General features: G+C 42.7%; 1 protein-coding gene across 1 annotated transcript in view; it reads right to left on the minus strand.

Moving 5' to 3' along the window:
* Positions 1-7,833: 7,833 nt before the first annotated feature.
* Positions 7,834-13,338, minus strand: part of Slc28a1 (solute carrier family 28 member 1) — a 45,480-nt gene continuing 39,975 nt past the window's right edge. Inside the window, exons 11-14 of the mRNA XM_047540418.1 lie at positions 10,144-10,225; positions 8,943-9,041; positions 8,740-8,851; positions 7,834-8,474 (exon numbers count right to left, since the gene is read on the minus strand). Coding sequence (XP_047396374.1) covers positions 8,402-8,474; positions 8,740-8,851; positions 8,943-9,041; positions 10,144-10,225 — 366 coding nt within the window. The 3' untranslated portion in view covers positions 7,834-8,401. The remainder of the gene's footprint in view (positions 8,475-8,739; positions 8,852-8,942; positions 9,042-10,143; positions 10,226-13,338) is intronic.

Raw genomic sequence — 13,338 nt, forward strand, 5'->3', positions numbered from 1 at the left:
GAGACTTCTTCTGAACAGCTCAGAATGGTAAAACTGGGATCAAAGTGAAGCATCTTTGATGAAAAAAAAATCTAAGAAGTAGAACCCTCCAGTATGAAATTGGTTGTACTGAGAAGCAATGAAGTCCTTGTCTTTGGTGGAATTTAAGCAAATGATAAATGACCACCTGATTCCAAGAAGAAAGGGGGCATGTGTTTGAAAATGTGGTATTCCCCCAAAAGCTCATGTGTGAGACAGTACAAGAACATTCAGAGGTAAAAATGAGTAAATGATTAGATCATGAGAGTTGTAACCCAGTCGGTGAATTAATCCACAGATACAGATTAACTGAAAGGTAATTGTAGGCAGGTAGGGTGTGACTGGAGGAGGTAAGTCACTGGAGATGTGTCTTTGGGGCTTATATTTTACTCCAGGTGAGCAGAGCTCTCTGTTTCTTATTACTATGTTCTGAGCTGTTTTTCTCTGCCATGTCCTTCCGCCATGATGTTCTGCCTTACCTTAGGCCCAAAGCTGTGAAGTCAGTTGACCATGGACTGAATCTCTGAAACCATGAGCCAAAATAAACTTTTCCTTCTCTATGTCGTTCTTGTTAGGTCTTTTGATCATCATGACACAAAACCTGACTAAAACGGGAAGAAAGGTTTAACTAAGTGGCTATCCTAGGCAATGTATTTTTGATTATGAAGAGGAACCTTCTCAAATTAGCTCAGGTTAAAAGAAATTTCTGGAAAGAATTCAGCTCTCAAACAATTCAAAGAAAAGCTGAACAACCAGGCTTCCGTAAGGGTGGATATGAGATCAACTCTAAAACAGCCCCACCATAGTGACTCAGCTCCCAGCTCTGTTTCTGGGTTTTATAATTCATATTCCTTCTCAAGAATCTGAAAGGCAATTGGCAAGAATATGGACTTGGCTTGCCCTGGGTCAGGCATTCAGTCCTGATTGAATCAGTGAATCACTCTTAGGAGTACAGTCTCAAGATTCAAACATAAAAATGTGGAGACAGACGCCATCTGTGCAGTGGGTGTAAAAATTCTCAGAAAAGCTGAGGCGGAGGTGAGGGAGCATAGTCACCTTCAAAATGAAGTTTAAAGGTCCTGTCCAAATGCAGGGCTCACTAATTCTGAGTCAAAAATAATTTCAAGCCGATAATATTCTTCACATGGTGTGGACAAAAATCAGGACTAATTAATATTCAACTGAAGGCAGAAGCTTGAATTTAAAGTGAGGAGACAGCAGAGGTGAGCGCAGGTTCATGCGAAGAAGGGGCAGAAAAGTAGCCTATTGGTCAGGTCCCAGACCTCAGTGAGTTGCCTGTTGGGATGTGCATAGCCTAGGACAGAGCTACCCTGGCACTGAATCACAAGTTGCTCTGCACCTGTGTTCAAGCATGGTGGGTTTTTTTTTTTCCCATGCAACTTTTAAAATAAACTTTTAAATTTTTAGTAGTTAAGATTTATAGAAAGTTTGCAAAAATAATACAGAGTTTTCATGTAACCTACTCCCAGTTTCCTCTATTGTTAACATCTTCCATTATTATTATGTACTGCAGTGTTTGTGTTTGTGTTTGTGTTCCTGTACAACAAGTCCATACATTGAAATCCTAACCCCACAAGGTGATGGTATTTGAAAGCAAGACCTTTGGGGGGGTCATTTGGTCATGAGAGCAGACCCCTTGTGAATGGGATTAGTGCCTATGTTAGTCAGGTTTTTGCTAACCAAACTACTGGAACCAAACTACATGACAAGAACAATTTAGAGAAGTTTATCTTGGTTTTGAAAGTTCTGTCCATGGTTGACTGACTCCATTCCCAGCCTGAAGTGACGGAGAGCATCATGGCAGAAGGGTGTGGTGGGAAAGCACTGGTCCAGTCATGGCGGCCAGAAGTAGAGAGAGAAAGAGAGGAACAAGGGACAAAATACAGTCCCCAAATGCATGTCCCCAGTGACCTATTTTCTATAGTCATACCCCATCTGCCTATAGTTACCACCTAGTATTCCAAATGGATTAATTCACTGATTAGGTCACATCTATCATAATCTAATCATTTCACCTGTGAACATTTCTGCATTATCTTACATATGAGTTTTAGGGAAACACCTCATATCTAAGCCATGGCAGAGGCCTTATAAAAGAGGCCTAGCTGAGCACAATGGCATACACCTGTAATCTAAGCAACTCAGGAGGCTGAGACGGGAGGAGTGCAAGTTCAAGGTCAGGATGGGCACCTTAGCAAAACCCTGTCTCAAAATAAAATATAAAAAGAGTGGGGATAGAACTCAGTGATAAAGCGCCTTTGGGGTCAATCCCCAGTACCAAAACAAACAAATAAATAAATAATAAATCGTAAGGAACTCATTTGTTCCTTCTACCATGTGAGGACACAGTAAAGTAGCCATCCCTGAGGAACGGACTCTCCTCAGACTCTGAATCTGCCAGCACCTTGATCTGGAACTTCCTAGACTCCCAAACTCGGAGAAATAAATTTCTGTTGTTTATGAGTTACTTATGGTATTTTGTTATAGCAGTTGTGTTAGTCAGCTTTTCATTGCTGTGACAAAATACCTGAGGAAATCAACTTAAGGGAGGAAATATTTATTTTGGTTCACAGTTTCAATGGTTTCTGTCCATTGTTTCTGGGCCCATGGTGAGGCAGTACATCATGATAGAAGCATTTGACAGAGTAAAGTTGACTTCATGGCAGCCAAGAAGCAGGGTACAGCAGAAACAAGACATACCCTTCTAGCACATGCTCTCTGTGACCTACTTTCTCTAATTAGCCCATCTCCAAATTTCTACCTCCTATAGTTTCTATAAGAGCCTTCATGAGCTATATCTGAACATGGCTAATACACCAGAGACCAAGTCTTCAACATAAAGTCTTCATATATATATATATATATATATATATATATATATATATATATATATTCTTCAACAACTAAAATAGTATACATACTATTATATATACTATTTTAGTATACTATTATATACTAAAATAGTATATATACTAAATAGTATAATAAACTAAGATAGTATATATACTATTTTATATATATAATAGTATATACACTATTTTAGTTGTTGAAGGACCTTTATTTTATTTATATGTGGTGCTAAGAATACAACCCATTGCCTAAGACATGCGAGGCAAGCACTCTACCACTGAGCCACAACCCCAGCCCAGTCTTCAGAAGGCACTCAAGCAGTAGGAATCATGCTCCACCCCCTGAAAGGGAATCATTTGTATAAATTATCTGTTAATGCAATTTTGCATGCCTTCTCTCATATGAAAGGCAAGGCTTCATGGGTTCTAACAAGAGTCCTATTGACTTTTTCCGTTTCTCCTGAGAGAATTAGAAATGTGGGGCAAGCCTCTGAGCAGATAATTCTCTGCAGTTTTCATTAATAGAAAGTACTGTGAAGGCAGAACTATTCAAAATGCAGGCCACGGACTACTATGATCTACATCTGTTTATAGGTCTGGAATAATGTAAATACAGAAATTGAGAGCAACATTTAGAAACTTTCATGGCAAAATGAGTAACTTTATTGACTCTAAAAATAAAGAATTTGGACTTGTACAAACTACGCTTGTATTTATGGGTCCTAGATCCATAGATACAGAAAATATTCTTTTAACAAAATGTGTCTGGACTGAACAGGAACAAACTTTACTTCTTATCATTATTCCTTAAACAATATAGCACAACACTACTTATGTAACATTTCCAATATCATTAAAGACAGTCTAGCACTATTTATTTAGCATGTGCATTTTAATTACCATGAAAAATACCTGAAATAATCAACTTAAAAGGAGGAAAGTCTTATTTTGGCTCAGAGGTCCATGGTCACTTGAACCTTTTGCCTTGGGCCTAATGGTGTCACAGTACAAATAACCTATAGAGGGTTTAAGGTATAAAGGAGGATTAGCTTAGATTATATGTAAATACTACACCATTTTATATAAGGGACTTGAGCATCCATGATTTGGGTATCGGGGGTGGGAAGGATCCTGAAACCAACAAGTACCAACGATGACTGTACGTCATATGTCTTTACTATTTTTTTTCTAGTGATTCATTTTTATTTTCTTTATAGAAGTATTGGCCTAGGACAGATTGGGGTGGGGGAATGATATTCAGCACCAAAAGTGGAGAAAGCCTACTGTAGGAAGTTGTGTAGATCAGTCTGATTGATCTGCGTGTCTCTTATGGACTGGAATTTTGGGCTGTGCTTTACTTCACCCACATCCATATGTCCTCCTTGTTCTCTGGCTATGACAATGAGACCTGGACCCATCACCAACAAGCCAACATCCCAACCTTACCCCGCTAAACTCCTGACTCTCTCCTCAGAGCATGCTGTCCTACCTTCCCTAGCAGGCCTGCATCATCTTGGAAGCAGGATGACCTCTCTCTATCTGCTCCTGTCCTGGCTACAGATAGCTCTCTGGATGGCCACTGCCAGCCCTGCCTGAGTGGGTTCTGCTCTCACCATGCTTGGGGCCTCTGGTTCTTTCCATGAGCAAAGTCCATTCAGTTCTTTTTATTTGGGGTCAAGACTGTGTAGGAGACAACAGGAGGGGACAGGAGCCTTCCATCCATGAAGGGTTATCAATGTGGACTTTTGCTAAAAAGTCACAGGTCTAAAAAGATTTCAACAGACCACCCCACCATAACTTAATTTAAAATAATAATTGAGTCCTGTATGTTGATTATTATTACACTAAGTACAGAAGAACACAGAATCTACTTGTTTCAAGAAACATATTTATGTTAAAAATGTGTGATCACATTGACATACTTGATATAAATAAAAACGCATGATTACACAAATGGTACGCCTCTACTTCATGTACAACCAGAGAAACAAGTTGTACCCCACTTGTTTACAATAAAAATAAATAAATAAATAAATAAAAACAGTTTTTTTATTATTAATAATAAATTGAGTTTTAGGTTAAAAAAAATCATCATCTTGTAGACAGCCCAATATTGCACTGTATTCTGCATTAAAGTACATCACACTTACTATAAACTATAATGTGTATAATCCTACCCTGGCATGACTTTCACTTTGGATATTTACAATATCCAGTCTCACAAAATGCCATTAGCAGGTCTACCAAAGGATACCTGAGAAGTTCTGCTAGAGATCATTTCCCTTCTCCTTCCTCTCAAGGTCTGCTTACTGGAAGTGGCTCTTGGGATTTCCTTTTCCATTCCCTCTTCTCTAAGGAAGATTCCACTCCTTTAGTTCTTTGGAGTCTGGTTCGCAGCTGTTCTCTCAGTTTTACCTCAGAGCCTGGCACATAGTAGGGGTTATGGACTGGATTATACCCCCCTCAAATTGATATGTTGAAGCTGCAGCCCCCAATGTGATGGTATTTGCAGGTTGGGCCTTTGGCAGATAATTAGGTTCAGATGACATCATGAGGGTGGGGGCTCTTAGTTCAGACTCTATAACAAAATATCATGAACTGGGTGGTTCATAAACAACAGGAATTTATTTCTCACTGTTCTTGGGGCTGTGAGTTTAGGGTGAGGGTGCCAGCATGGTTGAATTCTGGCTTGCAAAGTGACAACTTCTCACTCTAACCTCACATGGTGGGTGAGGGAATTCTCCAGAGCCTTTATAAGGGCTCTGATTCCATTCATGAGGGCTCCACCCTCATGACTTAATCATCTCCCAAAGGCCCACCTCCTAATACCATCATCATGAGGTTACAATTTCAACATATGAATTTTGTAATAGTTTTGGAATAGAAAAATTATTTACACAAGTTCCACTCTTTGTGGGAATCCCTCTCTGCTTTATATCCTTTTTGATTTCTAGAGTCTTTTATAAAACATTCCAATCCCTTTTAGGCCAGCAACATAAACTCAATGGCAGTTGGGTCTATTTCATAGCACAGGGGTAGGAAATATTTGTCTCCTGAAAAGCCACCTTGAATAACTTGTTAGTGGGCTTATCTAGCACTGAGCTGATAGAGTCTGAAGTCCCTTCTAGAGGGAGTGAGAGGAGTTCTGTGATCGATTAACAATGCCTGTCGTGACTGTGGGAGGGAGGGATGGAAGACTCTATGTCAACTCTGACTTATAAGCTGCTGCCTGAGTTGCAGTTAAGCACGGGAATCTGGTAGCAGCACCGGGGCCTCCTGGAAACAGTACGTATTTGCAGCCCCATCCTCAAGGGGCTCCCAACTTCTGTGGGTGCAGATGAAAAAAAAAGGAACATGGGGTTGGGGGTTGGAGAGGGTAAAAGTCTGCTGCTCTATGAGTAAGAAGCTCTTAATCCTGTGCCTGTCCCCTAGATCACAACAGCAATCTATCATATACAGCACAGTGTACACACTGGGGACTCTGAGAGAAGCTGCAATTCAACTCTACAAACATTTATTCAGCACCTTTCATGGGTCCAGCACTGTGCTAGGCACTGTGGGCGAAAACAGAAGCATTGTGAGCCCCATGTCCCAGAGGCTCATAGTCTTCCAGGGAATGCCACTGGCCATGTAATGTGTTCAGGGAGTCTGGGGATGCTGGGCAGGGGCATCCATGGACTATACCATGACCTGACTGGTGGGGTTGAAGCCATCAGATAGGTAGGGAAGGGGTAAGTGGTGATCTTGGAAGATGGTTGTGTGGTCATCCTACCAACAGCCCAAGGGGAGCTAGAGCAGGGGCAGGGGCTGAGTGGGTGACTGCAGAGAGCAAAGCAGGGACCATAACCCTTGGGTGTGGGAGTCGGCCAAGCTCCACTCTGCAGAGCTAAAGGAAGAACTTGGACCTTGAGTCAGGTCAGTCTATGGTGGTCAAAGGGGCAGTGCCAGCAGCCACTGGCAGACAGAAGTAGGACTTGGCCCACTGTGGCAGAACCTGGTAGCTGCCACTCAGGGCAGCTTGAACTAGAAAGGAAGTCAGATGTGGTAGGTGGGGGTGAAGGTGCCAGTGCCCAATGACCACAGGGACAAGGTGCTTTGCAGGACACTGCAGCCAAAGCAGCTGGGGAAATTGATTGAGATATGAACAGCATAGGCAGGAAGGAGCTGGAGAGGGCATGCTGGTGACAAAATCCAGAAACAAAGGTAGAAAAAGGTGACAAACCTGACCTCCTGGAGCAGAGGGCTTGGGATGGTGAGAAAAGGCAGTGGGAGGAGGTGAGGGCAAGACACCTAATGGGGTTCCTTCAACACTAGCAGCCAACTCAGAGGTTAACACCAGACAGTGGACCTGGAGGCTGTGTGTTCTAATCTTACCTCTTCCTCTTTCCAGTTGCATCACTATCTGGGCAAGTTACCTAATCTCTCGGGGACTCTGATTCCTCAATTTGGGATGACAGTAGTATCAATCTCAGCATTACTCCAAGGATTGAGTTGAAACATATGAAACACCAATAACAGTGCCTGGTACATAGTGCTTTGTAAACATTTGCTAGTCATGTAGGTAAAGTAGTTTGAGCATTAACCAATATTTTCCAAGTTGTATTCCATGAAACTTCAAACAGGAGATGCTTTCATCAGAAAAGGTTTTATGGGCTGGACACTGTGTCATATGCCTGAAATCCCAGCTACTTGGGAGGCTGAGACAGGAGGACCACAAGTTCAAGGCCAGCCTCAGCAACTCAGCAAGATCCTGTCTTAAAACAACAACAAAAGGGCTGGGGATATAGCCCAGTGGTAAAGTACCCTGGGTTTAATCCCCCATACAAAAAAAAATTATGATAAAATAAATTTGGAAAACATATCATATCCACATCAATTGTGGACAAGTTCACAGTAAAACAAAAACCAAAAACCAAACAAATAAAAACCCCAACCCTGTCTAACTTTATTCAGTCCAGTGTTTTCCAAACCTAGTGGATCATGCAACCCTCTGATTGCCCTATGGGACAATGTTCCACAGGACACCACTCTGGGAAATGTCATGGGAAAGGGAGTGGGGGAGTCTCTGAAAGCAGAGGAAGGGTCTCCAGAAGATAACTTCTAGAGAAGAAGATACAGAGTCCAGCCCTCAGTCAAGGAGGAGGGGAGAGAAGGAGGCTTTGCGTGTGACACAGTGGTGACAACACAAGAGAAGGTGCATACGAAAGACCTCAAGGAGAGGGGAACAGAGAGGGCCAGAGCACTGTCAGATGTGGAGGGGAGAGAGGAGGAGGCAAAGGTGACCCTGAGAACTCGTGTCTGGGGAGCTAGGGCATAGAGGAGCAGAAAGGAGATGAGAGTGGGAGGTGCCTCCATTTACTTACGTCCCACTCATGTCCCACTCGCTCTTTCACCCTCCCAATGGTGGGACTGAGGCAGGTCTAGCCCTGTGGTTTCCTAGAGTGGGATGTGTGAGGACAGATACTTCCCGGGGATGAATGGCCCCCAGGAGGCTCAAAGATGTTTTGTCCCCGCTATGCACAGATCGTGTGGTTGTAAAATCGACAGCAGTTGTCCAGCGCCACTGGGTCCAACTCTGGACTGGTGCTGAAAAGAAGCAAAGGTGCTGCGTGAGCTCCAGGCCCACCTCTGCTGTCCAGGCTGTGCACCCTGGGAGAGTCACTCTGCATCTGTGGCCCTCACTTCCTCCCCAGATTTGGTCCTCAAGTCTTCACTTCGTCCTCCCCAGGCCACATCAGCTGCAGCCATGACATTTCTACCCCACCTCCCTGTGCCAAGGCATCCAGGCACTTGGGTATTGTGTGCTTCCTCACAGTTGATTCCCCCACTGCCCCACGGCCCAGGAACTTACCTTTGGAAGACCTGGCGGCAGCACTGGTACACCTCAAAACTGCTGCTGCTGAGGGTACTATTCAGGAGGGACACACAGTCAACCTCAGCCCCCCTGGGCACATAGAGGATTCCTGTGGAGGGAAAGCTGCTGGTGGGCAGAGCCCAGAGGCCAGCTAGAAGATTAGGGTTCCAAGTCCCAAGCCCACTGCCCAGTGCACTCACCTGCCACACAGGCGTTCACCAGGGACACACAGGCCCCCGTGAAGAGCGCCCGGAGCACAAGCTGAGAGAAGTCACTCCTCCGCTGGGGGACCAGGGAGGCTGGAAGGGGACAAGAGTGCTCAGAGCCAAGGATTCCATGTGCCCCTCTGACCACAGATTGTGGTCTGGCTTATCTGCTGATTCTCCTAATCTGCATGAGGGCAGATGTTGCCCCTTCCAGCTGCCTGAGTTTAGGAGTCCTCTATGGTCTGGCTCCAACTCCCTCGGTAATGAATGGTCCACTCCTCCCACACACATCATCCGTGGCAGATGCAGAAAAAGATTGGAAGTACGAAATCTGGCAGACCTGGGATTAAATCTAGGCTCAGCCACTTATTAGCTGAGTGAATTGGGTCATCACTTTACTTCTTGGAGACCCATTTTTCTGCTCTGTAAAAGGGATTGATTAGGGCTGGGGGTATAGTTCAGTGGTAGAGTGCTTGCCTAGCACACACAAGGCCCTGGGTTTGATCCCCAGCAGTGTAGAAACAATCACAACAAAAAATGATTGATTGTACCACAGTCAGGGTGGCTGCAAGAAGGGGATATTATTGTTAAAGAGTCAACAACAGCCAGTTGTGGTGACACCTGCCTGTAATCCCAACAACTCGGGAGGCTGAGGTGGGAGGATCAAAAGTTGGAGACCAGCCTCAGCAACTTATAAATAAAAAGGGCTGGGGATGTAGCTCAGTGGTATAGCACCCCTGGGTCTAAGTTCTAGTACCTACCAAAAAACAAAAAAAAAACCTGAGAAGAGTGTGGAACTTTCTTCTCCACTGTTGGGATGTGGAGAGGAAAGGAGAGGAAGCAGGGTGCCCCCGAGAACTCACATTTGGGAAAGAAGGAAATGGGAAACAGAAAGAGGAGGAGGGGTGAGAAGGGTTCTTCACTGATTTAAGTCCCCTCTGACTCTGCTCACTCACTTCGTCACACCTTTCCGGTTGTGGGACTAAACAAGCCCTTGAGGCTTCCTGAAGGAGAGACTGGAATGGGGCCACTCCCTGCAGCAGAGAAATCATGGAATTCTAGGACTGGGTGGCCGGTGCCCCAAGGCCATCTTGTTCAGGCTCCCATCTTAGATAAATGTGATAACTGAGGCCTGAGTCCCCAGTGAGTTCATGTCCCCAACTCTCCTGGATTCTGGAGGGCCCACAGGACTCACTCAGGCCTCCCAGCATGATCCCAATGGAGCTGAAGTTGGCAAATCCACAGAGGGCGAATGTCGTGAGAATTTCTGCTCTGACCTGGAAGTACAGAGTGTGTGAGGAGGGCCTTGGGTCAAGAGCACTCCCACACTGCCCAGGCCACAGGTTTTGTTTTTACTCACTTCCTATGTGCCCTGGACTTCTGAACCCTCCATGCTGCCCCTTCCCTGGCCTTGCTCTCCCACATCCAAGTCAGCTCCAGCTCCACCACCTCAAGAACATAGCTCTGGTTGCTGTGAAGGCCTTGGGCTGAGAGCCCTTGGAGGGAGCTGTCAGGCTGAGAGGGGGCAGTGTACCCCACTGGAAAGAGTAAGACACCTGGGTCCAGCCTGGCTTGTCCTCACCTATGGGTGAGTCAGCAGCCTCTTGAAGCTTCAGAACTTATAGTACTCTGAGTGGGCTGTGATAAGGATTATATATATATATAATATATGGGAAATACCAGGCATTGGGTGGGCAGTTAAACAAGGTAGTTCTTCTGTTTTGTTCTGAAGTGTTTTTTAATTTTCCAGAAGAATTAAGACCCAAAATGGAAAATTTTGGGGAAAAAAATTGGTTTAGATCCATATCTCATACCATATGTAAAATTCACTCTAGATCATGGAAGCAGACACATGTACAATGATGGAAAATTTATAATAAAAATAATTATAGTTACAAGATAGTATTATTACACTCATTTTGGAGAGGATCAAACTGAGACTCAGGTTAAGTAAGAAGTTCACACAGCAAGAATTTGAACTCAGTTCTGTCTAATGCTAAAGTTTATTTTCTTAATGACTTCATTGCCTTGTTTCAGGAATTTAATACTTACCAGACATCACTTTAAGCATAGAAATTACAGAAATAATAGGATAAATTACAAAGGAAAAGATTTGGTATAAATCTGTGTTGAGAAAACAAATCCCTAAATAGAAAATGAAGGGGAAAAAAGGAAGAAACTAGGAAAAATAGAGAAAATATGAAAAGAGTTAATGTTATAACATAAAGAGTTTATGCGTCAAAAATGTGGTATGTATATATATATATATATATATATATATATATATACACCACATTTATATATATATATATATACACACACACACATGATGGAATATTACTCAGCTTTGAAGAATGGAATTATGGCATTTGCTGGTAAATGGGTGGAGTTGGAGAATATCATGCTAAGTGAAATAAGCCAATCCTCAAAAAACCAAAGGCCAAATGTTTTCTCTGGTATGAGGATGCTAATTCACAATAGGGAAGACTAGTTACTCTAGATTAGGTAGAGGGGAGTGAAGGGAGGAGAAGGGGTATGGGAATAGGAAGGATATTAGGGTGAAATAGATATTATTACCTCATGTACATGTATGACTGCATGATCAATGTGATCCTACAATATGTGTAACCAGAAAAATGAGAAATAATACTCCATTTATGTATGATTTATCAAAATGCAGAAATGCATTCTATTGTCATGTATAACTAATTAGAACAAATAAAAAATGTAAAAAAGATTTTTAAAATGGATAAATAAAGGAGAGAAAGAAATAGAGTAACAGTAAAGGCCAGAGAAAACATTTGGCCTTTGGTTTTTTGAGGATTGGCTTATTTCACTTAGCATGATATTCTCCAACTCCACCCATTTACCAGCAAATGCCATAATTCCATTCTTCAAAGCTGAGAAGAATAGAGTAGAAGAAATAGAGTAGAGGAGGGAGAATGAAGGAGGGAAAGTGGGAGAATGGGGATTGAAATCAAATGCATGTATTTGCATATATTATTTTGTCAAAATGAACCCAAATACTATGTATAATTATAAAGCTCTAATTTTAAAAAGTTTATGCAAATATTAATTGAAAAAATATTAGGGTATCTTATCCCTGCTTGCTCACATACAGTGGTGCTCTATAGACCAAACAACCTTTTTTAAAAAAAAAATTTAATACTGGGAATGTGAACCTGAGGCACTTTACCACTGAGTTACATCCCAGCCCCTCTTATTTTTTATTTTGAGATAGGGTCTTGATAAGTTACTGAGGCTAGCCTTGAACTTGCGATCCTTCTGCCTCAGCCTCCTGAGTGGCTAGAATTTATATGTATGCAACACCATGCCCGGCTTATTATGACTTTACGATGCCAATGGTCAAGTCTTCAGTGACTTCCTATACTCCCTGGGCCACACTTTCATAATTGCTATCTGCTCTGGCTGTACTACTCTCAGTTCTCTGAGCATACCATGTACTAAAGATCTCAGTGCCTTTGTACATGCCTCTTCCTTTGTCTGGAATGTTCTCTCCAGCATCTCCTGGCTGGCCTTTCTCTTCCCTTCAAGTCTTGGCCCAAATATCACACACCTCAGGTAGACTTTCTCTGACCAGTCCAGGCAAGGGAGTCCCCTCCCTGTTTTTTATTGTTTTTCCTTCATGGAATTTAAAGATTACCAATTGTGGTAATCTTTAATTCCTTTGCTTTACTTTGCTTTTTGCCTATGTTGCTCAGTAAATTTAATTCCATGAGATCAGAAGCCATGGTTGTTAAAGTCTCTTTGTCATCCCTGGTGCCTAGCAAAGTGCCTCACACCTAAGTGATCTCCACAAATACTTGCTGAAGGAATAAGATTCATTAAAAAGCTGGGCACCGTGGCACATGCCTGTAATCCCAGCAATTTGGGAGGTTGAGGTAGAAGGATTGTAGGTTTGAAACCATCCTCAGCAATTTAGCAAGACCCTAAGCAACTTAGCAAGACCCTGACTCAAAATAAAATATGAAAAAGGGTTGGGGATGTAATTCAGTGTTTAAGTGTCCTGGGTTCAATCCCTGATTTAAAAAAAAATCATTTAAAAAATCATGAAGAATCAGACACTTGATTACCACTGAGGAGTGGTGAGATCAAAGTAAGGACAAGGAGTGAGGGAAACATGCTGTTATTCCACATACTAGTTTTTTAAAACTAAAGAACATATTCCTTTACAACTTAAAATATAGTTGGAAGTTGGGCTCAGTGGTACATGTCTGTAATCCAGCTACTCAGGAGACCAGAAGATCAAAAGTTCTAGGCCAGTTTGGGCAACTTCGTGATACCCTATCTCAAAAACAAAATAAATAAATAAATAAAACAAAAAGGACTGGGATGTAGCTCAGTGGTAGAGTCCCCCTGGGTGTAATCC

This window comes from Sciurus carolinensis, chromosome 2 (assembly GCF_902686445.1).
Source record: "Sciurus carolinensis chromosome 2, mSciCar1.2, whole genome shotgun sequence".
Taxonomy (NCBI): domain Eukaryota; kingdom Metazoa; phylum Chordata; class Mammalia; order Rodentia; family Sciuridae; genus Sciurus; species Sciurus carolinensis.